The sequence below is a fragment of the Chelonia mydas genome, chromosome 1 (assembly GCF_015237465.2).
Source record: "Chelonia mydas isolate rCheMyd1 chromosome 1, rCheMyd1.pri.v2, whole genome shotgun sequence".
Taxonomy (NCBI): Eukaryota; Metazoa; Chordata; order Testudines; family Cheloniidae; genus Chelonia; species Chelonia mydas.
This window is the reverse complement of record NC_057849.1, coordinates 292917335-292942477: the sequence shown is the minus strand read 5'-3', so window position 1 is coordinate 292942477 and position 25143 is coordinate 292917335. Positions and strand designations below refer to the sequence as shown.

Here is a 25143-nt window from a genome sequence, read left to right as displayed (position 1 = left end):
TTAGTCTCTAAGGTGCCACAAGTACTCCTTTTTGCGAATACAGACTAACACGGCTGCTACTCTGAAACCTGTTGTTATATATATGGGTTCCCCTAAGGAGCCTAATATTAGGCTTATATTTTTAAAAATTTTGGCTTGTGTATAGCAAAGTTCACAATAACTTTATTAATGTATTTAAAATCAAAATAGCATTCCATTGTTAACATTGAAGCTATTTTGTTTTGAATTAGCAGATTTTATTAATAATAAAAATACAGTTTAGTTTCTGATGCTGCAAACACTTATGTATATGCTTAACTTTTGGGTAAGTAGTTCCACTGAAGTCAGTGAGACAAGTGGTGTGGGTAATGTTATACAACTAACGTAAAATTTTTGTATCATCAGGGCCTTCATTTTCAATATTAAGGATTTTGTCTGCCAGTTTTGTAAATTTCAAATAAGATACCTTACCCCTAGTGGAGTTTAAAAACAAACCAACAAACAGCAACATTTATAATTTAGGTCATTATATATATTTCAATTTATAGTTACAATAGCATGTGTTTTCAAATCAGTTTTACAAATCCTCAGTCTAATTTAAATCAATTATTTTGTTTAAAAAAATCGAGTGATTTAAATAAATAATTTAACTTGCCTAGATTTAAAACATTCCATCCTGTCTCTGAGTGATCTTCTCTGTAAACGTTACTTTAGCTATCAGCTTTATGCTGTAGACTCACAAACCTTCCTCTCTGCTCCAGATCTGTCTTCCTCTATTCATAAGAAAACCTCAGCTTGTCTTTCTGACATTTCAATATGATGACCAGCTCTCAACTAAAATTTAACATGGGCAAAACTGAGCTCCTGATCTCTCCACCAAAGCCCTCACTTCTACTGTCTCTATTATCAAAGTGGACAACACCACAATCCTCCATGTTGCTCAGACCCATAATCTCATTTCATTGATTTGGCCTTCTCTTTTGACCCACACATCCGGACAACAACTAAATCTTGCTGCTTCTTGCCACATAATATATTCAAGATCGACCTTGATGCCCACTACCGTGACTACCTGAATTCCATTCTTCTTGTCTGCTTTTTTCCCATAAACACCTTCATGCTTTCTCCAATACAACATATCTAATATATGGGAAAAACTCTCAGTCAAAATCCATAAAGCCACCATTTTATCCTTCGTTCAATCTCTCCTTAAAACTCTACTCTGCTGTAACACACACAGAAAACTACCAACTGGTAAAGGATAGAAAGGAGACAAGTAGTGATTACTACCACTGGTAGGTTAAGAATTGTATCTACAGTTAATCTGTGATGAAATATCCAATTTTTGTTGTTACCTACCCCATCTTCACTCCCCTCTCAGCTGCCTATATGTTTGTCTAATTCACCTGTTATGTCTTTTCTTTTAGACTGCAACATCTTTGGGACAGTGACTGTCATTTACTATATGTTTATATAGTGCCTATTACAAAGGGACCTGGACGTGGCTGAGGCCTATAAGATCTACTATAACATAAATATTAAATAATAATATTTGGAACAAAATTGGAATGGTCCCTGCTCAGGGAGCTTTTTAAGATACATCTCACAAACCATCATGGCCAGAATACTTGCAATTATACCATTGGAAAGTCAGAAATTTCTGCTTTGTATATTTGCTCTGAATATCAGACCATTTCATCACTTCATTCCTATTACCAAATTGCCTCTATTCCCCGTTCAATTTCTAACCAAATTTAATCACTGTTGTCTTGAAAACAGCTAGTACAAATGATGTACACCACTTGAAAAGGTTAGAATCTGAATTTTTAACTGCAGGGGAATATGGAACTATGGACTATTACAATTATGCCATAATTGAAATGTGGAGAGGAAGCACACCAGGAATCAGAATAATCAATATTTTTATTACCAAATGTTAAGTATGTAAATTATAAAGTTCTCTAGTTAAATAAAACAAAGTTCATATTTGAGTGGCCAGTGTGGTTACATCTCTTTGATACATTTGAGTTTGATTTCATAAAATAGTTCCTTTTTCTACATTCAAAAGATGTTTCAATGACCCAAATAAGTTAAAATTGAAAGAATGTTGGATGTCATCTGCTATTTTTCCCTTTGACAGATATTTTCTCCTTTTAATAGGACTCTTATATTTCCCATTAAATCTGGAAAATAAACCATAGGTGACATAAGCAACAGCATGGATTGAAATTACCTCTAACTTTTGCTGGGAAAGTAATCTGCAGTATAAAAGTCTTGTGAAATAATTAAAGTTAACATTCAACAACATAGCAAACATACTGAAAAATGTATTTTAGTAAAGGCTGTGACAATCGTGAGTTAAGGCCCAGTATTTTGTAACGTGCCAGAGCTTGTGGTCTGAGGAGAAAGGAAGACAAGGCTTTAAGAAAGAGAGAAGTATGTTAGTTGTAGGAATTTGGAAAAGACAGTAATTGTGACCCCTATTACATATGAAGAAGCAAATACCACTACCTGTCTAGATGTCTTGCCAAAAGGATTACTCAAGAAAAAAAAAAAAAAGAGGGATATGAGCCGAAGATTACTTCTATGAGCCCAGGAGGAGTCCCAAAGTGAAAATTTCACCAATAAGGTAATTCATATAATAGAACCTCTCCAGAGTCCAGGTTAAACAAAACCTCAATATCATGCATGAGAATCACAAGAGAGAACGGGCAAGAATAAAAACACTCTTCTAGTTTAACAGAAAGAACCTGCATTTGTCATTTAATGCCCAAGCAGATCCCAGAACATCCAAATGTCAATGAAAGAAATTCATAGTGTGCTGTTAACATAGCAAAGTCAAAATCCCAGCTTTAGGGGACAGAAAAGCAGATGTGTGCATAGTGTCTAGTTAATGGGTGGGAAGTTAATCTCTCAAACTCAGGTCTTAGGCTACATCTACACTACGTGGTAGGAGTTTGATTTCAAGCTCATATACACGAAGCCCTCACCAAGCTAGTGTGAGTAAGGCAAATACAAGATTTTAGTGTAGCTATGTTGCATGGGCAGCGCAGCAGAGCTTAGCCATGCAGAGTACAAACCCTCCTGAATCCTGTAGGTATGTACTCGGCACAGCTAAGCTGTGCTTCTGCAGCTGCAGCCAATGGTACCACAGCCACACTATTTATATTTGTGCTAGCTCTCATCAAACTAGCACCAGTATGTAGATGCAAGCTGGGAATCACACCCCTAGCTCATAGTGGAGACATAACTTAAGAAAGCTTGACAAGAGTTACTGGAGTGGAAAAAAGTCTCGGATTTGAAGCCACCAGTACAGTTCAAATCCCTAACTAATACTGAAGTCTGGGTTTCGTTAGTTGCAAGTGGGGACATTATTTAGACCAGCAGTTCTCAAACAGGGGTCCGAGGCCCAGTGGGGGGCTGTGAGCAGGCTTCAGGGGGTCCTCCAACCGGGCTTGCATTATACTCATTGAGGCCCAGGGCAGAAAGCCAAAGCCACGCTGCCCTGTGCCCCACCAACCAGGGCTAAAGCTGAAGCCTAAGCAGCTTAGCTTCACATGGCCCCCTGTGGCGTGGGGCCCCGTGCAGTTGCCCTCCTTCCTAATGTAGGCCCTGGCAGTTGTTGTGTCACAGCTGGGCTGTGGAGTTTTTATAGCATGTTGGGGTGGGGGGGGTGTCAGAACGAAAAAGGTTAAGAACCCCTGATTTAGACTGTTAGGTTCTTATACTTGTCAGTCCATCTAAAGAGAATTTGATCATAGGCTTTAACACTGTAGCCAGTCTTGCAATCCTTTATTCATGGAAGTAATCCTTACTCTGTATGTAGCCCATTAATTCCAGTGGAACTACTCATATGAGTAAGGATTATTCACATAAAGCAGAAGAGCTGCAAGCTCCAGCCCTTATCAAACGGGATAAACAATCAATAGTACAGTGTCACCAATATGAAATGAGGTAGCACCAACAACATGAAACATAAAGCATGCTGTAATGCGGGGTGGAAAAGGAGGTTCTTGTAAACACCCCTTGCACTTTTTCAATACATTAAAATATTGAATGAAAAAGAAACATTTACAGTTAAGCAATTCAAATAAGTATCCTAAAATTAACTAGCACAGCAGTTCTCAAACTGTGGGTCAGGACCCCAAAGTGAGGTGTGACCCCATTTTAATGGGGTCACTAGGACTGGTGTTAGACTTGCTGAGGTCGAGGGCCGAAGTCCGAGCCTCACCACCTGGGGCCAAAGCTGAAGCCTGAGGGCTTCAGGCTTTGGCTTCAACCCTGGGCACCAGGGATTAGGTTACAGCCCCCCGCCTGGTGCTGCAATCCTTGGGCTTTGGCTTTGCACACACACACATACCCCCCACTGGAGGCTGCAGGGCTCAGGCTTCAGTCACGCCTCCTGGGGTCATGTAGTAATTTTTATTCTCAGAAGGGGGCCATGGTCCAATGAAGTCTGCAAACCTTTTGAAGGTTTTCTTTCCCCGCACCCCACTCTCCTGCTGGTAATAGCTCATCTTAAGTGATCACTCTCCTTACAATGTATATTTTTTCATGGTCTGTGTGTATATATAAAATCTCCTCACTGTACTTTCCACTTTATGCATCCGATGAAGTGAGCTGTAGCTCACGAAAGCTTATGCTCAAATAAATTGGTTAGTTTCTAAGGTGCCAGAAGTACTCCTTTTCTTTTATTAAAAGTAAATGGGCCATTGTAAAGCATCACGATACAGAGACTCGGCTGATGGCCCTCTCACACCTGTAGATGTGCTACATGCAAGAAAGCTTGTCCCATTAATGTGAATTCTGGAAGAAGGAAATAAATATATCTGACATGAAAGTTCTTCATCTCTTTGCTGTTTGGAGTCTCACAGGGTTGGAACTAGAAAACAAAAGCAGAGAGCCCCACAGTCAACCTGGGTAAACCTTAAAAGACATTCAGTGCTGATAGATTACTACAACTCAGTCATCTTTTGAAAGTACAGACTATAACTCATATGTATACAAGTTTCTTGCTTTAATCTATAAATAACTCATTTCTTTTTGCTAGTTAATAAATCCTTAGTTTGCTTTAGGATTGGCTCATAGTATTATGTCAGTCCCACATGACATTCTGATAAATAAGCTGAAGAAATGTGGGCTTGACAGAACCACCATTAAGTGGATACAAAATAGGTTAAACAACTGCAAACAAAGCGTAACTATTAATGGAATTATGTCAGATTGTGGGAGGTCTCAACTGGGGTTCCACAGGCATCTGCTCTGGGTCCGGTGTTGTTTACCGTCTTTATTAATGACATGATAAGTATAGAAAGCATACTGATCAAGTTTGCAGTTGACAGAAAGCTGTGGGGGTTACCAATACTTTGGAGAATAGAGCTAAAATTCAGAGGGATCTTGATAAACTGGAGAACTGGGCTATAGACAACAAAATGAAATTCAACAAAGACAAAGCGTAGCACCTACCAAGGACAAATGTTACGTGCTACACTTACGGAAGAAAAACTAAATGCACAAATATAGAATGGGGGGGAACTGGCTTGGCAGCACTGCTTAGAAGGATCTCAGTTGGAATCAGTAATGCAATGCTGTTGCAAAAAAAGCAAATGCAATTTTAGGTTGCATTAACAGAGGTATAGCATGCAAGTCCCGGGAGGTGATAGCACCGCTCTGCTCGGTGCTGATTAGGCCTCAGCTTGAGTACTGTGTACAGTTTTGGTCACCAATGTATAGACAGGAAGCTGAGAAACTGGAAATGATCCAGAGGCAAGTGACAGAGATGATCAAAGGGATGGAATAAAAGCCATATGAGCAAAGGCTGAAGGAACTGGGTACGTTTAGTTTGGAAAAAAGGAGATTAAAGGGGGATATGATAGCGGTCTTCAGATACTTGAAAGGCTGCCACAAAAATGATGGAGAAAAGTTGTTCTCTTTTGCCACAGAAGGTAGGACAAGAGGCAATGGATTCAACCTACAGCATAGCAGATTTAGATTAAATCTCAAGAAAAACTTCCTAACTGTAAAAACAGTAGGACAATGGAACAGACTGCTTCCGGAGGTTGTGGAAGTTTTTTCACTGGAGATTTTCAAAAGGACGCTGGACAGCCATCTGTTTTGGATGGTTTAGACACAACAAATCCTGCCTCTTAGAGGGAGTTAGACTAGATGACTGATGCCGTCCCTTCTAACCCTATAATTATCTTTGGTGTGAAATCTGAGGTACAAAATGAACTGCGGTAACTGACTAGTCTCTTGAGACTGGAAGTAACCTGAATTTTTTGTGGTCTTTATTGTACATAACTATTTATCAATAAGTCCAACTTGCCTGGGTGACAATATAGACTGGCATGCCCAAGGGGACTGCCTGTGACTCCATGGTAAGATTGTTATTGTGCTTCAGAAGTTCACATTTGTTACTGGGTTGGTGGAGTCTAAATTATAGAACAAACAACCATCTGGGGACATCTGTCCCGCTTTTCCAACTGTCTGCCCTAAGGTTGGCACTCGTGGTCATGAACAACTCCATACAGCGTGATCATGAGTATGAAAATTTATTTTAGACTTCAGTGGAACATTCTGCTTTGCAAAAAAACAAAGAGACTTTTAGTTCATTTCCCAAAACTGGCAACATTAGTCAAAACGCTTGAATCAGAATGTTATATCAGATAAATGGCAAACTCAGTAATCCATAAAAACATCATATCATTCTGATGTGCAAAAACTTTACTGCAAAGTTTATAATAGATTAAATATGAAATTCCAGTGCATTGCCAGACAGTGAGATTCCTGTAGGAGACATAAATGTTACAAGAGATATGATGTAATTGTAGATAATGGACTAGCCCAAAGAAAAACACAGCATTTTCCAAGCACAGTAAATGAAAAAGAATTGCGGAAAACCAATAAAACCCAAGTCACTTAACAGATATATGCAGACAAGTTGCCAAATACATGTTGAAATAGAAGTTCAAGCCTTTTCCAAGAGATGAATATGGAATTTGCTTGACTCACATTCTGCAGTTACATGTCAAATCATATAAGCAGAAATCTGTCTAAAACACTTCCATAAAGAAGTAAAGGCATATCAAAAGTAGATAGATCTCATAAGCAGATCTCATAAGTAGAAAAAGATTACAAAATCAAAGTCATTTTCTCTAACACATACCTCTGTGATTCTCATAGACTTTAAGGTCAGAAGGGACCATCATGATCATCTAGTCTGACCTCCTGCACATTGCAGGCCACAGAACCTCACCCATCCACTAAACTAGAGTGAATTAAACAAAAAATCCACATCAGACAAACAACCCATTCCATGGATCAAAGATGTTCTGCATGAGTTAGGCAGTTGTCTGTATTAGATCAAAAGAAAAATACATTTAGGTTACATGGATGAACAATTCTGTCTACTATATGGAGTCTGTTTGAATAGTTTAAAATTTCATTAGGCTTAACTAACATACTTGCTACCCTACAAGAGTAATAGAAGAAATTAAGAAAACCTTACAGAATTTATTGATGAGGTATATATGAATACACATGTTACAACCTGGTGTTTAATGGCACCTTTGAACAACACATGGACAAGTATAGCAGCAGAGACTACAGAAACATGAAATTAACCTTAGTTTCCAAATTGAAAAGGGTTCAGAAAAGAGCTACAAGGAAAGGAGTTTGGGAAGACACACCTTGGACTTAAGAAGCTGAATGTATTTAGTTTATCCAAGAGAAGATTAAGAGGTGACCTGATCATAACCCACAAATGTCTGCATAGAGTAGAGACTTCTGATAGTAGATGACTCTTTAATCTAGCAGAAAAAACCATAACAAGATCCAGTGGCTGAAAGCTGAAGCTAAATAAATTGAGACTAGAAATAAGGCACAAGTCTTTAACAGGGAAGGCAATTAGCCATTGGAACAACTTACCTAAGGACATGGCAATATAGGTGGCAGGTATAAGAGGCCAGGGAAGACTAAGCCTCCCCAAACAGCTGACCCAACACCTTTGGAGCACTGCCACCGAAAGGGTGGGCACCCCAGCTGTGGCCCTGTCAGTGCTCCACCCGGCTCCCGCTCATCCTCTTCCCTCGAGGCTCCACCTCTTCCCATCTCCGCTCCACCCACGTGGGGGCCTCACAGGATGGGGTGAAGGAACAGGAAGCTTTATGCTAGGAGAGACCAATCAGCAGCTGGCTGCTAGTCAACTGATTCCTCTGAGTCAGTGGGTGTAACCTCTGCTTGCAAGATATCAGCTGCAGTTTCCCTATATAGCCTTGCAGCATGGTGGTGCAAAGAATAAGGCTCCTGCTTGGCAGCCCTACAGGCCTGACTTCAGGACGCATGGTGCCTGACAAATGATGAGTACCCTTTTTGATTCTTTATAATTATTAACAACACTCTGCCATTATCATTAGTAATCTGCACTGGCAGGAAGGCCCTGGTGGTAGAAAGTTAATAGCTTGACTTGGAGGAATACAGAAAAAGGGAAAGACAGCTTAGGCACAGACATTCAGTGATCCAATGAGAGGCGACCCAGCTGGAAGGTTCCAATTTTGCAGTTTTTATCTTGAGGCAAATGGGGGTGGTGGGTGGGAGTAAGTAGTAAGGCTGGAGAGACAGGAAGGCAAGAAAAGCAGAATCCTCAAATTTAGAAAATCTCCACATGGCTACTATTGTGAAGAATATGGATGTTGCTCTCAAAAGAGGTAATGGACTGTCCCACATCATGGAGCTGTTTCACAGCAAAACATCCTTGCATCCAGCAAAGAAAAAATTTGTGCTGCTTCTACCTGCTTTCAAAAGTGAACGGGCCTACCAAAATGGACTCTGGATAGGCAAATGAATTCCGCCTAAGAAAAATGCACAAGATAAAGCAGACAGTTCCGTGTACTTCTAAAAACATGTGGAGAATGTTGAAATCAAAAGATAGTACTAAGTCCCTAAACCGATATTCATCAAGAGCTCAAATTGCCAAAACAATCTAATGGGGATATTAGGAGAACTGATGGAAGCCATCCATTTTGACTGTTAAAAATGAACTGGACAAAACACTAAAACTATACTACAAGGAACAATCTTTCATTTGCAAGATGTACTGGATGATCTAACATGTCCAACTTTTGTGAATCTTCATTATGAGATATTAATGCTATATCTTTGGAAAGCTGACCTGTACTGAATTGACTAGTCTCTCAGGTACAGTAACTGTAATTGCCACAGAAAGTTCCCACTCAACTGGTGAAATACATTGGAAACATGTCCAAATGTTCCAATCTTACCAAAAGTACCATAACGCGTACAAAAGAATGACAAACATATCCTAACAGGAATGCCTGTTATGAAGTTGTGGAATTCAGAAATTACAACTTAATATGCGATTTGCATCTTGTGTTGACAGAAAGTTGTGATATTTAGTTTATGAGGGAAAACAATATTCATGTGTATTACACGGGAAGATGTACTGTACACTATAGCACATTTTCATTGTAAATTGAGTTTATAAGACTTTATATGACAGGGGAGCTTGTCTTGTTATTTGTTCTTAAAACCCAGTGAAATAAATAGAAGCTAAGAATCTATATTTCTACCCCTCCATCACTCTAATTTGGAACTGCCTATGCCCAGGTTAGTTCAACTCTGAGAAACAGGAAAAAGTTTGCTACATATGTTTCTGTCCCTTGTTACCAGAGATGGCAGAAAATTTTTGAATTTCAAGACTGATGAAATTTTGAATTTTAAAAATCAAACAATATGCTTCAACAAATTTTTCACTCATTTTTTCCCTTTTTTGATCAACTATAAACCTGTTCAAACTGTTTCAAAATTTCAATTAAATATTGAAATTTGAAAAAAGGGGTGGGTTTTTTTTCCAAAATTTCCCCTCTCCACTTTTTGACCAGCTCTATTTGTTACTACCTCAGAATGAGCCACACAAAAATATGACAATATTTAGAAGTCTAGTAAGGACCACTCAACACACAAGGATAAAAAGTTACTTGGTCACATTATGCAACAGGTGATCATTATTCCCATTAATGCATAAACAGTTTTAAAGTTCTATATCCAAGATATTGTGCGCGCTTCGAAATGTGAATATGATTGGACAGGAGAGGAAAATTTAATTCAACTGCTGATTAAACACTGATTTAACTTCGTTTAAACAGCATTAAGCTTTCCTTAAATATGACCATTAAACCACTTAAACAGATAATCTCATCTACAAGTCTAGTTGTCTGAACAAAGTTGTTTATATATTATGTCAACTAAATCGAAGCGGACAACTCAAGTGTCAGCTCGTATGAATTATCACAAAGATCAATACTGCTGAGCATTACAAATCACATGAATAAACACCTTCCACATTAAATAGAAATAAGGCATGGGAAATTCACAGTAATATATACCAAAACCTGAATAACCTATAAAAACTCTTTAAAATATTTAAGGAAACTGCATATTTTTCAGTCTAACCAAAATAGCATACAGTAAGTCATTTTCCTAATACTCATGCTATTCTGAACAATTTCTTTATTTTAAATGGGATTTCAGCATTATTATTTATTAATTACTGTTTCTCAGCACTTCCCAATGGAATGGTAAAGACTACTAAATACTACATAAAAACAAAAATAATTTTGAAACAAACTGAATCTGCCAAATATCTCTGTAGAGCAATTGACTAGACTCTATCAATGATTGCCTCAAACCCAATTACATACCAGGGAGTCAAATTCTCCCCATATTTACACAAGCTTAAATCTTACTGAGTTAACTGGGAGTTGCACATGCCTGAAACGGACAAACTCCTTTTGAAATAATATATAATTAAATGAAACAATATATAAACAGAACCATACAAATTAGGAGGTCCTTATAAGTTGGTGTATCAAGAGACAAAGAATAAACAATATAATCAAATATGTTAACACTTCACAATACAATGTTTAAACTAAGTTTGAGTTAACTCAATGTATATTAAGTTTTAAGCTAATTGATGAGGTAGTGATCAACATGCTAATGTTTAACACTTGGGTTCTTACCATACAGATATAAAGCCACAAAGACTATCAACAAAGGGATGCTAGTTACACAAAGGATCTATTTAAACTTCAAATACAGCCAACTCAGACAACCTAGTTACAACACTTGCAATTAGCAGTGTAGATGATAACCATATTGCACAAGCTTGCTAAAGCTTGGGATATGAAACAGTTAACATAAACTTTTACATGTCTGAAGTTTTAACACATCTACAGTATAAATAGCAACCACACTGTAACTAGGTTGGAAGTCAAAAGCACTGTAATCAGGTTTTGTAAATTGGTTGCATTTGCAATATAAATGGGCTCAAAGATATACCAACTACACAGAGAGAGAGAGATTGATCCTGCATACATTTTGCTGCATCATATCATACAAACTTGCAAAGAAAAGGACAGGATAGGCCTCTGAGGAAGCTATCAGCTTAGAAGCAGAGATGAAAGGTCTTATTAGCACATAAGGTTTTTATATAGCTTAACTCAGTAGTTTTCAACCTTTTTTCATTTGTGGACAAGTAAAAAAATTTTAATGGAGGTGCGGACCTTTTTGGAAACCTTAGACATAGTCGAAGTTTAGTTTCACCCTAGGGGTCCGCAAACCACAGGGTGAAAACCACTGGTTTAACTCATATTTTGTATTTAAATGCAGAGCCTAGCTAACGAGTTCTATAGTGGTATTAGCCTAGTTATTTCAATATTTTGTATGGACTTACCTTTTATTATTTTGATTTTTTATTTATTTTCAATTCCATGCCAAATAAAATTTGTTCTGTTTAAGATATCTGGAATGGTGATAGATAACGGTTTGCTTGTAAACAAGCACTGTTAGATACAAGATGAACAAAACTCTCTTAAGATCTTAAGGAAGGCTGAGACAGAAGAGAAATAACTACTGGAGCAGTCTGTGAAAAGTGAGGAAACCCAGGGTCTCTTCCACAAAATGGTTCTGAAAGGAAGTTCGGATAGGCCAGCAAAGACACAAGGAAAGTTTAAACACCTGAAGAAGAGTGATAGGCATGGTTAATGACCCATATAGCACTTCGGTGAGTACACACATATAATCACCTTCTTCCCCAAACTTTCCAAAGTCCAGAATGGGACACAACTGCCCAACTCAAACCAGAGCAAGATATTATCGAAGTAGTAAGCCTGACAGCAAATCAGCTAGTTCTTTTGCTATTCAGTGGCATTTATAAGCAAATGGAGATGAGTTTCCATTTTCAGTCTTAGTTCAGATGCACTTGTGTGTCAAATATAACAAGATACATACCATGAGATTATTTTTCTCTCCCACATCAGGAGGTGGTGCTGCTTCATGTGGAATGAGTCATAAACCCAAAAGAAACCTTATAAAAATCACTGATACACATTCTGATCCATTTCAACACGTTAATTTAATGTGGATAAATGTAAAGTAATGCACATTGGAAAAAATAACCCCAACTATACTACAATATGATAGGGGCTAATTTAGCTACAACTAATCAGGAGAAAGATCTTGGAGTCATCATGGATAGTTCTCTGAAGACGTCCACACAGTGTGCAGCGGCAGTCAAAGAAGCAAATGGGATGTTAGGAATCATTAAAAAAGAGATGGAGAATAAGACTGAGACTATCTTATTGCCCTTATATAAATCCATGGTGCACCCCCACCTTGAATACTGCGTACAGATGTGGTCCCCTCATCTCAAAAAAGATATACTGGCATTAGAAAAATTTCAGAAAAGGGCAACTAAAATTATTAGGGGTTTGGAACAGGTCCCATATGAGGAGAGATTAAAGAGGCTAGGACTTTTCAGCTTGGAAAAGAGGAGACTAAGGGGGGAATATGATAGAGGTATATAAAATCATGAGTGGTGTGGAGAAAGTGAATAAGGAAAAGTTATTTATTTGTTCCCATAATATAAGAACTGGGGACCACCAAATGAAATTAATGGGTAGCAGGTTTAAAACAAATAAAAAGACGTTCTTCTTCACTCAGCACACAGTCAACCTATGGAACTCTGAGCCTGAGGAGGTTGTGAAGGCTAGGACTATAACACGGTTTAAAAGAGAACTGGATAAATTCATGGAGGTTAAGTTCATTAATGGCTATTAGCCAGGATGGGTAAGGAATGGTGTCCCTAGCCTCTGTTTGTCAGATGGTGGAGATGGATGGCAGGAGAAAGATCACTTGATCATTACCTGTTAGGTTCACTGCCTCTGGGGCACCTGGTATTGGCCACTGTCGGTAGACAGGATACTGGGCTGGATGGACCTTTGGTCTGACCCAGTATGGCCAGTCTTATGTTCTTAGGTTTTGGTGGAACTTATACCCCTGACTTTTGTCCTTCAAAAATATTTAATAAACTGTCACCAACTCAAATATCCCAAATACTGTTTAACAAGAACTTCCTGGATCTGTGTGGAGGCACTTCGCATTCTCACTAGAGGAAGAAGAATACATCTCCTATCCTGATGGCTAACAGTCGGAGAGCTTTCTCCTGTTCATCGTGTATGGGACTATTAGGAGAGGTAGTGAGAAGAACTGGATTCTAAAGTCTTATTATGCTGATCACAACCAGTTTTATATCTCCAGTTTGTGAGACTCATAGGGTATGATTAAGTATCTCCCCCCCAGTGTCTGGTAGAGATTGTGTCATGGCGCACAAATTGGTCATGGTTCAAAACTAATAAAATTGAGATGATGACGATGATAAACTTGGCAAAGTAACCAGAAGATATGACAAAGATTATATTGATCCCTTTGCTAGGGATGAGAGATAGGACGTGTATCCACCCCGTGCCACTCCAGTACATAATTCTGAGGTCCTGGTAGCTTTTCAGTTGTTTTTAGATGATCAAACAGCAGTGGTGACTAGAACTGCTTTTTTCAATATACAGTGAGTCAGGAGACTGTGACCTCTTCTCACAGTTACAGACCTTGCTACCATAATCCAGTCTGCTGCAATACACTTTACATAAGGCTACATCTGAAATCAACTGGAAGCTAAAGTGAGTGAAGTATGTGTTATAGACTGCTTAATAAGCGGCTCTTTTCCCAAGAGCACATGAGACCAACCCTCTGTGATCTCCACTGGCTACTAGTTGGTTTGCAGGTGAAACTTAACGTGTTAGTTTAGTCCTATAAGCCTTAAAAGGTTTGGGACCTGCCTGTATGAGAGCCAGCATCTCTCCTGTGTGAAAATGCTGCAGATGAGATCGCCTGTAGCACTCAGGCTGAAATCCCTTTGGTTTGTAAGAGAGCAGGACTGCAGACAGGTCATTTTCTGTGAGGGACCCTCAGATGTAGAATTCACTCTCCCACACACACCTCATGGTTTGAAATAATAATAGCTGCCAGAATTTGCTGACCTTTGGGGCATGCTTAAAAGCCTATCTATTTGCATATGTGTCCAGGGAGAGCAGAAGGCGTGTGGAGTTTGGGGAAAACTGAAGTGTGGAAGTTTTGTTTCCTGCTGACAGGTTTGCTGCTGTTCTGCTCTTCTTGTTTTTATTATGAACTGTTTATACAATGATTTGTCAATGCACTCAGAGCCTGGGATAGGTGTCCAAATCCAAATAAATATGTATATCATGTAAGTGTCACAATATAATATAAGATGTATGTGGAAATCCCTCTGTATACTTTCAGAGGGGTCACATACAGAGGTGAAAGCTCAACAATACATAGTCAAGGTTGTGGTTGCATAAAACTGGTGAAAGACAGTTGACAGTAGAATTCATAGGATCTCTGCAGAGAATATGTCCATGTTTGTCCTAGAGAGTTTGGAGTGTGACATTCCCCTCAATCAGAAGACAGAGAATTTTCGAGAGCAATTTGCAACTATGGTATCTACTTTATGGTAAGGAGTCCACAACTTTTTCTTTCTAAAATGTTAGCTTATATCCATGAGGGTGAAACAAGAATTAGATGCAACCCACCTATTATCAAGTACAATTTTGTCCTAAGAATTCATTGTACTAAGAATTTAGAGATATTTTCGTATAAGATAGGTATATTTTGATGGGGAAAATACCTAATCTGGACAGGAGTCCGCTTCAAAGAAATCAGGTTCAGATAAATCCATATTACATGAAGCATTTGGGGACACATGAGGTTTGTCTTAAATAACTGGGATAACAGAAGCCTAGCTTCTCTGAACTGAGTCGTTGGAAGTGAGACCTATGTTATTTAAGAAGATATAGGACAGGAGTGGGCACTATTTTAGCTTTGACTAGCAAGACTGAGGTGGCTTTAACAATAAATCTTTTTCTTGTTTGTGATGGAGAAGAGATAGCTCACCTGCATTCTGGGCACCAAAGTCTTGAACTATCAAAGACCACTCTGGGAGAAAAAGAGGAGAAAGTCATGCCTCTAAGGCAGGGGTGGGCAAACTACATCCCGCAGGCTGGATCCGGCCCATCAGGGCTTCGGATCCGGCCCGCGGGTTTGCCCCTTGTGGTGCCGCAGGTCCCTGCGGCCCGGGGGGGAAAGGGGGTGCAGAGGGCTCCACGCGTTGCCCTTGCCTCCAGGCATTGCACCCCGCAGCTCCCAATGGCCGGGAACAGGGAACCACGACCAATGGGAGCTTCGGGGGAGGTACTGGGAGGTGCAGCAAGGACAGTGCGCAGAGCCCTGTGCCCCCCACTTCCCCAGGGGCCACGCAGAGACGTGGTGCCAGCCACTTCCCAAAGTGGCACGGCGTGGGGCCAGGGCAGGCATGCAGGGAGCCTGCCCTGGCTCCTGTGCAAGCCGCTGCCACCCCGGAGCTGCTTTAGGTAAGTGGTGCCAGGCTGGAGCCCAAAACCCTCCTGCACCCTGTCCCCCCAACTCCCTGCCCTAAGCCCCCTGCTGCACCCTGAACACCCCCTACACCCCTACTCCCTGCCCTGAGCCCCCTGCTGCACCCTACACCCCAACTCCCTGCTCTGAGCCCCCTGCAGCACCCTGCTCCCCTCCTGCACCCCAACCCCCTGCCCTGAGCTCCCTCCCGCAGTCCACACCCCTCCTGCACCCCAGCGCTGAGCCCCTTCCTGCACTCCACACCCCTCCTGCACCCCAACCCCCTTCCCAGAGCCCCCTCATATACCCTGTACCCCTCCTCTGCCCCAATCCCTTGCCCTGAGCCCATTCCTGCACACTGCACCTCCTCCCACATCCTGCATTGCCTCCCGCACCCCGCACCCCAGCCCCAGCCCTGCATACAATTTCCCCACCCAGATGTGGCCCTCGGACCAAAAAGTTTGCCCACCCCTGCTCTAAGGGCATGTCTCACTTTAGAGTCACAGGTTCGTATGAGTTGTTGGTTCTTCAGCTGTTGATGGTTGCTCTTCCTTGATTTCAGTTGAGGCAGATACCTTTGATCACTCAGAAGCCACCATACACAATGACTGAGTTTTGCCATGAGAGGCAGAGAGATCCTGTTAGACATGCTCACATGATATGGTCATAAAGAGCACTAAATAATTTTCCTACTCTTCTATTTCACACATTTAAATGTCCCCTTAGGTAGAATCCCTGACTAGACTGGGGCCGGGGGGGAGCCTAACAAAAGATTGTAAAGCAAAAGTGAGAGCTTAAACATTTGTGCTGTTCACTCTATGACAGGCAAAGTGAGACTCAGGAGCCTTGAGACAACTGTGTTGTCAATAAAATATTCTCTTAGTTACAAATGGCTGTTCAAGTGTGACATATGCAAAACCCATTTAGTTAGAGATTGGCCTTGTCTACAAGAATGGACAGTGAGGGAAAGTTAACAGGAAGCAGGCCAGAGTATGTGAGAAGTAGTGTCAGTGACAAATCATGCTGAAGAAAGGAAAAGCGAGAGCACAAAAGACAAAACCATGAGAATCAGGGAGAAAGTACCAGAGAAAAAAATCAACTGAAAAATCCAAGTGAAAAAATAAAGCATTCAACTCCCAGTTCTCTCTCATTGCACTGAGTGTCTGGAGAGTTTGAACAGATTCCTGTCCTGTCTTTTTTGCTTACATATAAACATAACAATACTTAAGTTTTACTCAGTGAGTAAATTCTTGTCTCTTATGCCAATTTGTGTTGGTGAGGGATGACAATACTAGTAGTACTGAAGTATTTCAGTGTCATATTATGGAGATTTGGGGTTACAGCTTCATCTACCAGAATAGAGGATTCCTAATGAACCCAGAATGTTTAAGTGTTTGTCAGCAGCAATTAAATTTGTCCAAAGAGTGATTGTTTGTCAATTGTTGACAGTTTGTAACATTTTTCCTATCTTTTCCCCATCTGATTGTAAGCAGAGTCAGGATGAGCTCCACCCTGACATCTGGTGGTGATTTGTGGCAAGTTGTGGAAAAGAACAGCAGGGGCTGATCTCATTTGCATAGGCACACCCACCCCGCCTAGCATGAGCCCATAGCTGCCCAAATGGTCACTCTGGCTGCTGTGGGATCCCCAGTTTCTCTGTTATTGGGGCAGGAAGAATAAATTGTTATTATCCTGATTATGTGAATCAAGGACAGTGGAACTGTACTTGGCCTTTTGTTATGAAGGAGGGACTTGCCATCAACTACGTAGCACTCGCTAGGCAAGGGACATGGGTCCCAAAACTCAGTGAATTGTGAGAGGCTGGGGATAGATATTAGTATCTGGTGGTATAGCCCCCTGGTAAGAGCCTTAGATGCTAATTGCACTTTCTCCTCTCTCTACTGTGGAATATCAGAGCTAATTTTGATTCTATTAGCAGTCTAGTTACAGGCTGCTGAGCTGAATTCGCTTTGGGCCAATGGTGCACCAGCACTGAGGCTCCGCTACTACAAGCTGAAATCACAAAAGAGCTAAACTTACTAAAAGCTGAAATCACTGAGTGTAGTGTTAAGTACTGGGGGAGCCTGAAGATATATTGCGGAGCAGTTTGCGAGACAGCTGGAGCGGCTCATGGGACGGCTGGCAGAGCAGAGCGGCTGGTGGAGCGGAGCAGTTTGTGGGATGGCTGGAACAGCTCATGGGGGTAGCTGGCAGAGCGGAGCAATTTGTGGGATGGCTGGCAGGGTGGAGCGGAGCTCCATGGAGAGGTGGGGCAATCGGCTTTGGATCACGTAAGGTGCCCCTTAACCCCCACCCCCTCCCCATCTCCACCCAGCTCGGGAGGTAAAACTCTGCAGATAAACTTTCGAACTCTGGGGCTGCACTGACCAGGGACAGAGACTTCTGGGTTGTTGGACTTTTGGGACTTTGGGTGACTTTGCGGGACTCAAGAACCAAAGGGAAAGGACACACCCCAATTTGCTTGGGGTGGGTTTTTTTGCTCATGGGTTGTGTTATGAATCCTGTTGGTGGTGTTTCCCCAACATAATGCCACATTGTTTCTCTCTGTTTATTAAAAGGCTTTTGCTACACTCAGACTCTGTGCTTGCGAGAGGGGAAGTATTGCCTCTTGGAGGCGCTCAGCAGGGGTGGTATATATTTGTCCCAGGTCACTGGGTGGGGGCTCGAGCCGGTTTTGCATTGTGTTACTGGAAGGAACCCCTAGATACTGAACCCGGCCCTTGTTGCTGCCAACTCTGAAGGGTAGAAGGGTTACATGATATAATACTGATGCTCATGTACGTTATATGCTTAACTGAGCTTCTGCACACTAATCTCTTCTTCAGAGTTAGGAAGTAACTATTAGTTAAAATTAAATGTTACCTAAAAGGAAAATTTAGCATCCAGCGACAAGCACTGTAAAAGTTTTCTTTGAAAACCCAATTTATTCCAATTCACGAGTACTGTTGTACTTTAACTACATTAAAGAGGGAAAAAACAAATACCAGTGGGCTGTTATCTGTATAATGTAATTCCAGATGAGTCTAACCACTGGCATATGTTAGTACCAGTTTCTGATGACCATCCAATTTTTAACCAAATATAATTAAAAATAACACTTCAGTAAAACAAATTCCAGGACTGTTTACTTTTCTTGAAAAGAAGTTACTACACTCCTACTTAGTAGCAGACACAATTGTTTTCAGAATCCCCAGAAAGGTGATCCACCGACCCCCTATTAAAACAAAACAAACAAAACCTCTTGCACTGAGGAAGCTCTGGAGATCAACGCTTAGGCCCAAATTCTCCCCCCTCTCCCAAAATCAGAATAGCCAGGTTTAGTGTGGAGAAGAGGGGCATTACCAAAAGGGTCTGAAAAAAATTCTCTGCTTAAGCGACAGAGGTGACAATTAAGTTACTCTGAAGACTATTACACACCTGACACTGCTTTAGTCCTTACCACTTCTGTTTTTCTGTGCTTCATGTAATAGAAGATCCAGTGGCTTTATGCCACACCCAAACTCTGCTGAACAGAGACAAGCTGGGATCTGTACTACATACAAGGACTGCACCTGCAAAAAGGCTCCACGTATCCCTACACATACTCCCTTCCCACACACACAACCCCACAATAGAACCATGCTGGATTTGGAGTCTTCTGCAGCAATGAAAGAAGGGGATAACATTTGGCAAGAGATTGGCCAACCCATCCTTCCAGCTGCGGAAAATGGTTTATATCTCTCTAGAGTCCAACAACATATCCCTGTGTCTGTCTCAAGAACAACACAATGCTCCTCAAGGGGCTGAGCCTACTGTTTCTGCAGCATTAAATAGTTTAATTTTTTTTTTAATTCTCACTTTTTCTTTAGATAGGAGCTACCTTGAACTGAAGACTCACTCCAGTCATGATTATTAAATAACGGTGTCATCTACTATATTGAAATATTCTTTTCAATAGTATTTCCCTGTATTTCTCAATCAACTTGTAAAATTAAATGAATTTTTACCTCTTTTGTTTTTTCCTGTCTGGATAATGTTTGAGAGGCCACTTTGGTCCACATGCAGCCAGTGACATCCACAGGAGACCTTGTTTCCCACTCTTGTAGGAAGCTAAAATTGACTAATGCAGTAAAAGCAAAAACAAAAACAAAGAAATAGAACTTACGAAAATAAAGTTTGAAATTTTAGAAATCACTCAAAAGATGTAAATTGTCTGCTTGCAAGTGATCAGAAGTCCAACTGTGAGCCCACTTAACCTCCTGCCTTTGACTGCATCCCCAACTTTCCTAATTATAGATTCCCTCCTGCAATTATTACAAGCTCCCTAATAACCTCTTAACCTCCCCCTGCCATTTACATCCCTGAACCTAGTGAAAGCTCTGCCATGTAACACATCAAAAGTGCACACAATTTGTCAACAGCCTTTAAGCAATGTTCCCTGGGTACTGTGCAACCATATATGCTCTTGGGAGCAGCTTACACTGAGGTCAGAAAGAGCAGCAGAAGCTTGAGAGGGTGACTGGAGTCAGGGATACAAACAGGAAGAGAGTAGGAACTTAGGAGGCAGTACTGAAGGATGTGGATGAAGTCAGGGAAGTGGAGAAGGATGCCAAAGAGATTAAGTGGGTATTGAGTACCTGGTTTACCAACTAAACTTCTGATCACTCTCGGGTACATTGTATACATCTTCAGAGCAATTTTTAAAAAAAAATTTAATTTTCCTGTAGCATTTTTAAGTCCTGTTTTTTCCCCTTAACTTTTACAGCATTGGTCCGTAGCAGTCCCCCTGAAGCATATGAAACTGGAGAACATAACTGTCATCATTTGGCTCAAAACAGCCTCTCAAACTTCACTCACTTCTGATTTCTTGGGAATTGCAATGAGGGAAATCCTCCCCTACCCTTCACTTCCACATGCCAGGCTCAAGTAACTGGGTTTAACATGGAGAAAATGTGTCCCACTAAGAGACATGATTTGTCCCAATATAATTACAATAAAGGGTTATAAAATAACTAAGGGCTAGATTCTACTATACTTACTCACAGTAGTACTTTCTCCATGACTAGTCCCATTTAAAACTATACATGACAAAGACTGGCTGTTGACTATACAACACAAATAAACTAAAAAATTGAGAAAAATATTTTTCACTAACTTCTTTCAGTTCCAGTAAGCTTACATATTATTTATAAATACAATAGGTACAAATATTTCAGATAGTTGTGCCTTTCAGGTTAGTGATGTCCCTTTAAGTAGTGAAAAACTGCTTTACATGGGATGGGAGTTCCTAGATAATGAAAACTGTAAAAGGAGAAAGATCTGTTCGCTGCAGCTTATTATATCAATCTAATCTGAGCACCTTTCAATAAAACATTAAACATGATGAACATATCACACATGTGGCTCATTTTTTCTTTCTCATCCTCTCCCAAGAGGGAGAATTGTATGTGCAATATAGTGTTTTGTTTTGGTAGGGTTTTGGATGGAGTTGTTTTTTCATTTTTTATGATGTACATCAGTATTTATTAGGGATGCTTCAAAAGCAAGATTGGATATGCACATTAAAACAGTCTCTGGTCTGGACTGTTTACTTTTTCAGCTCAAATAGTCAATGTTTTAGGGCTAGACTGAGTCTGCAGGCTCAGGTCTGAGTATACAATAGCACATAGTTACACCATCCCAAAAGGAGCACATGGAAGGAATTGAGCAAAGACACCCCTCTGAAGTACAATTTCCTCTGGGGCTCCCCTTTTAACACTGTCGCAGAAGGGAGTATGCTATTTGTCAGCCTTTTGTAAATTGCTGCATAATCCCCCCACTCACATCCAGCTAGCTCTGCTCTATTTTCTGCATCTTCCTTGCTCAAGTGCTCATAGGGAAGAGTATAGTATATGCAGCCCTTGTGCCCCCAATGCCCAGACCTAAAAGCCTTACTCCTTTTACTTGCATGCATGACAGCACGGGACTAGGCCTGTACACAATCTAGTCCTAAATTAACATAGCAGCAATTACACAATCATATTTTTAAAGGGAAATGTTTTATAACATTGTGCTTGGATGGCAGGTCTAATGAACATAACAGCCTTCACTCTATGGCCTAGTCTACACTTGGAAATTAGGTTGGTGTAACTACATCACTCAGAGGTGTAAAAAAATCCAGACCCCACAACACCTCAATTAAACCGCCTCTCAGGGAGGTGCAATACCTATGCTGATGGGATAATCCCTCTCGTCGGCATAGGTAGTGTCTTCACTGAAGAGCAGCACGCCGCTGTAGTGTTTTAAGTGTAGATAAGCCCTATATCTTACTCCTTTACCACATCTGCAATATGTTTTAAGTGGGTTTTTTTGTTTTGGTTTGGTTTAACTAAAACAAAAATATACTCTGTGTCAATACGTACTGCTTGATATTAAACAGCTCTGAGATACAATTTTATCATTACAAGTTTAGAATGCTTGATCTATAAAATACCAAATATTAGACAGGATAACTTAAATAACTGCTTTATAATGTCATCCTTGTTTTAATATAAAGCAGTATTATCACACTGAAAAAACAAGAAATTGATAAAAGTGGCAAAAGAAGAAACCAATGTAATCTTCAAAGAGTGTTGGGTAGTTTGTGTTTTGTAAATAAAGAGGAAAAGGCCAGTTCTCATATTTTGTAGCTCAGGGTGGGAGTCAGAAGAGTAAATAAAACAAATCTACTTAGCTTTATGGCTCTCACTAGCTCAGTATATACATGGCCTAATTCTGTTCTCACTGAAGTCAACAGAAGGTTTTTTATTTACTTCAATGCAGAAGATTTGGATGATTGTGGCACAGGGAACACTGGGAGCTTCTCTTCTTCATCTTCTTTTCCTACAGCATTTGTGGAAGCAGAGGAGGAAATAGTACAGGCACTAGCCTTTCCCTGGCTATCCCAGGACACCACATCACTAGTCCTGACTTCTTACCCGTCTGTACATATATAACATTTAATGCTGATTTACAGCATCACTTAATCAAAACACTGGTTTATTGTATTTCTGAGGCAGAGTTTTTTCTGTGTTAAAATGCCATACCAAACAATCCTATAATATGCTAGTAGCAGATCTTATGAAAATGGCATGCATATAGCTCACCAAAAAAGAATCATCAATACAACACAGTGCCAACACCTACACTTACTCCTGGCATGACCAGCTACCTCGAATAATGCTTGAGAATTTCAGACTGAGCTCTGCTGCAAAGGAGCCTCTTTCAAACAGGGAAAGAAATGAATGAAGGAGAATAGGAAGCAATAACCAGCATGCTTACCAGGCCACCACAGAGGCTGAAGACAGCCGTATGTGTCTCCTGTGCATTGACATGCCCCCGGTAGAAGCAGTGGCGCAAGTCAGAGGAGGGCAGCTCCTGTGGGGACCCCACATGCATCACTTTATAATGAGCAGCAATGAATCCTGCATCAGTGCTCAAGTTCAGTTGGAAGAGCTGCCCATAAGCATTGAGCTGGTAATGTGTCCTGAAAGCAGCAGGCTCCCCTGGTGCCTCCAAGCTCCTTTTCCTCCTCCTGAAGTGATGTGTGTGAGGGAAAACGTCTCCAAATTCATTCACTCGGGTAGGTGTGACTATCTCGTAGGAAGAGAGTTCCTTCACTAAGGTCTCTGCAACAGGAAGAAAGAGAGCCATCCTTACCAAACAGTGTGGAAATGAGCCATACTTTTATCCAAAACTTGCCCACTAACATGCAGCTGCCTTACTTGAGGAGACATGGGTCAGGAAGGAGACTTTGGGTCTCCAAAGGAATCCCTCCTGTGTCTCCTCTCCAGGAGACATACATTATCAGTGCATACACACTCCAAACACTCGTACATACTGTAGGTACCAGCTCCCACTGCCGTACACACGACCGGCCTCCTACACAGCCCCAAACACCCCCACACACTGTGTGCCTCCCCCCCCGACCCCCAGCATGCTTAGCAGGAGGCTGAAGACTGCCCTGTGTGCCTCCTCTCCATTGACATGCCCACGGTAAAAAGCAGAGGCGCAAGTCAGTGCCATTCACATACAGTATGTGTGTGTGCGGGGGGGGGGGGGGGAATGCACCACACTCAGCCTGCCTCCCACAACCCCACTCACATACCCTATGCCACACAGTCCCTATTGACCCACCCCGCCAATCTAGGCTCCACAGCCTCCCCACAGATGCCCCCCACTGACATGAGGTACTACACGTTCACTCCCACTCCGTTTTGCACCCCTCACATTCAGGGCACACACAACCCCTCTCTCTTTTTCACACACACCCCCCATTCCAGTTACACACACCGCACAAACACACAGGAATATGCGCTCCACACTCACACGCGTGCCCCCCCCCCCACACGCACCGCGACCCTGGCACGTGCTGAACACCACACACACACACACACACACACCCCTCCCTCCTTCCCTGCACTTACAAACGGGGGGTGAAACCCCGGCCCCCCTGACATCAGCGGCACCATTCCCAGCGCCCTCCAGGGAGCCGGGATTTCCCCCCGCGAGCGCCCCGCCACCACCACCCGGGCGCCGCGTTCCTCGAAAGCACCGCGCCGCGGTGTCACCTCCAGCTGCCCGGGGACGCCCCGCCGCTCGGGGCCGAGCCCAGCCTTCTTTGTTGCCGCCTGTTTACCTTGCGAGGGGTGAAACCGGACTTCCCAGGACTTGGTGATGAGAAGGGAGAGCGGGCACAGCAGACCCGCTAGCCACTTCGCAACCCGCATGGCTCGCTCCGGGGGCGCCCCGCCGCGGAGCTCCCCCGCCCCCGCACCCCCCCGCGCCGCCGCTGCTCCAGCAGCAGCGCCCGCTTCAGCAGCCGCAGCCGCCACCCGGCTGGGCCGACCCCGCACGGCTCGGCTCTTTCATGTTCCTGGCGCCCACCCTTGTCCCCTGCGTTGTCTCTTCCTTTCCCGGCTTCCCCGCTACTCCTTCAGAACGCTGCCCGCTCCGCAGCCCCTTCCCGGCTCCCCCCCGCCTGCACTCTGGCATTCGCTCTCGGCTCGCTCTCTGCGCCGGGGTGGGCGAGGGCGGTTCTTCCCCTCCTCCCGCAGCCTGTGGGGAAGCGAGGAGCAGCATGCCAGCTTCACTCAGTCCGTGGCCATCCCAGGACCCCCGATCAAAGAGACTGCCCGCCCCCTTGGGGCAGGGACCTGGCCAATGAGTGGAGCCGGCTCACTCCAGCCACTCCATCTCACACACACACACACTCTCTCTCTTGCTGTCTGACACAATCAGGCACCGCAAAGTGTAATGAATAATAATAATCACTCCCAACTACAGAAACCTACACATAAGAAGAAGAGGAGGACTTGTGGCTGCTTAGAGACTAACAAATTT

The 25143-nt window shown here is 42.0% G+C and overlaps 1 protein-coding gene across 4 annotated transcripts in view; it reads right to left on the bottom strand.

Annotated features, from left to right (window-relative positions):
- Nucleotides 1–24587, bottom strand: part of ADAMTS20 (ADAM metallopeptidase with thrombospondin type 1 motif 20) — a 174393-nt gene extending 149806 nt beyond the window's left edge. For all 4 annotated transcript variants that reach the window (XM_007061782.3, XM_043548992.1, XM_043548987.1 and 1 more), the window contains exons 1-2: nt 24440–24587; nt 23083–23429 (exon numbers count right to left, since the gene is read on the bottom strand). In XM_007061782.3, coding sequence (XP_007061844.3) covers nt 23083–23429; nt 24440–24530 — 438 coding nt within the window. In that variant the 5' untranslated portion in view covers nt 24531–24587. The remainder of the gene's footprint in view (nt 1–23082; nt 23430–24439) is intronic.
- Between the last annotated feature and the right edge of the window lie 556 nt (nt 24588–25143).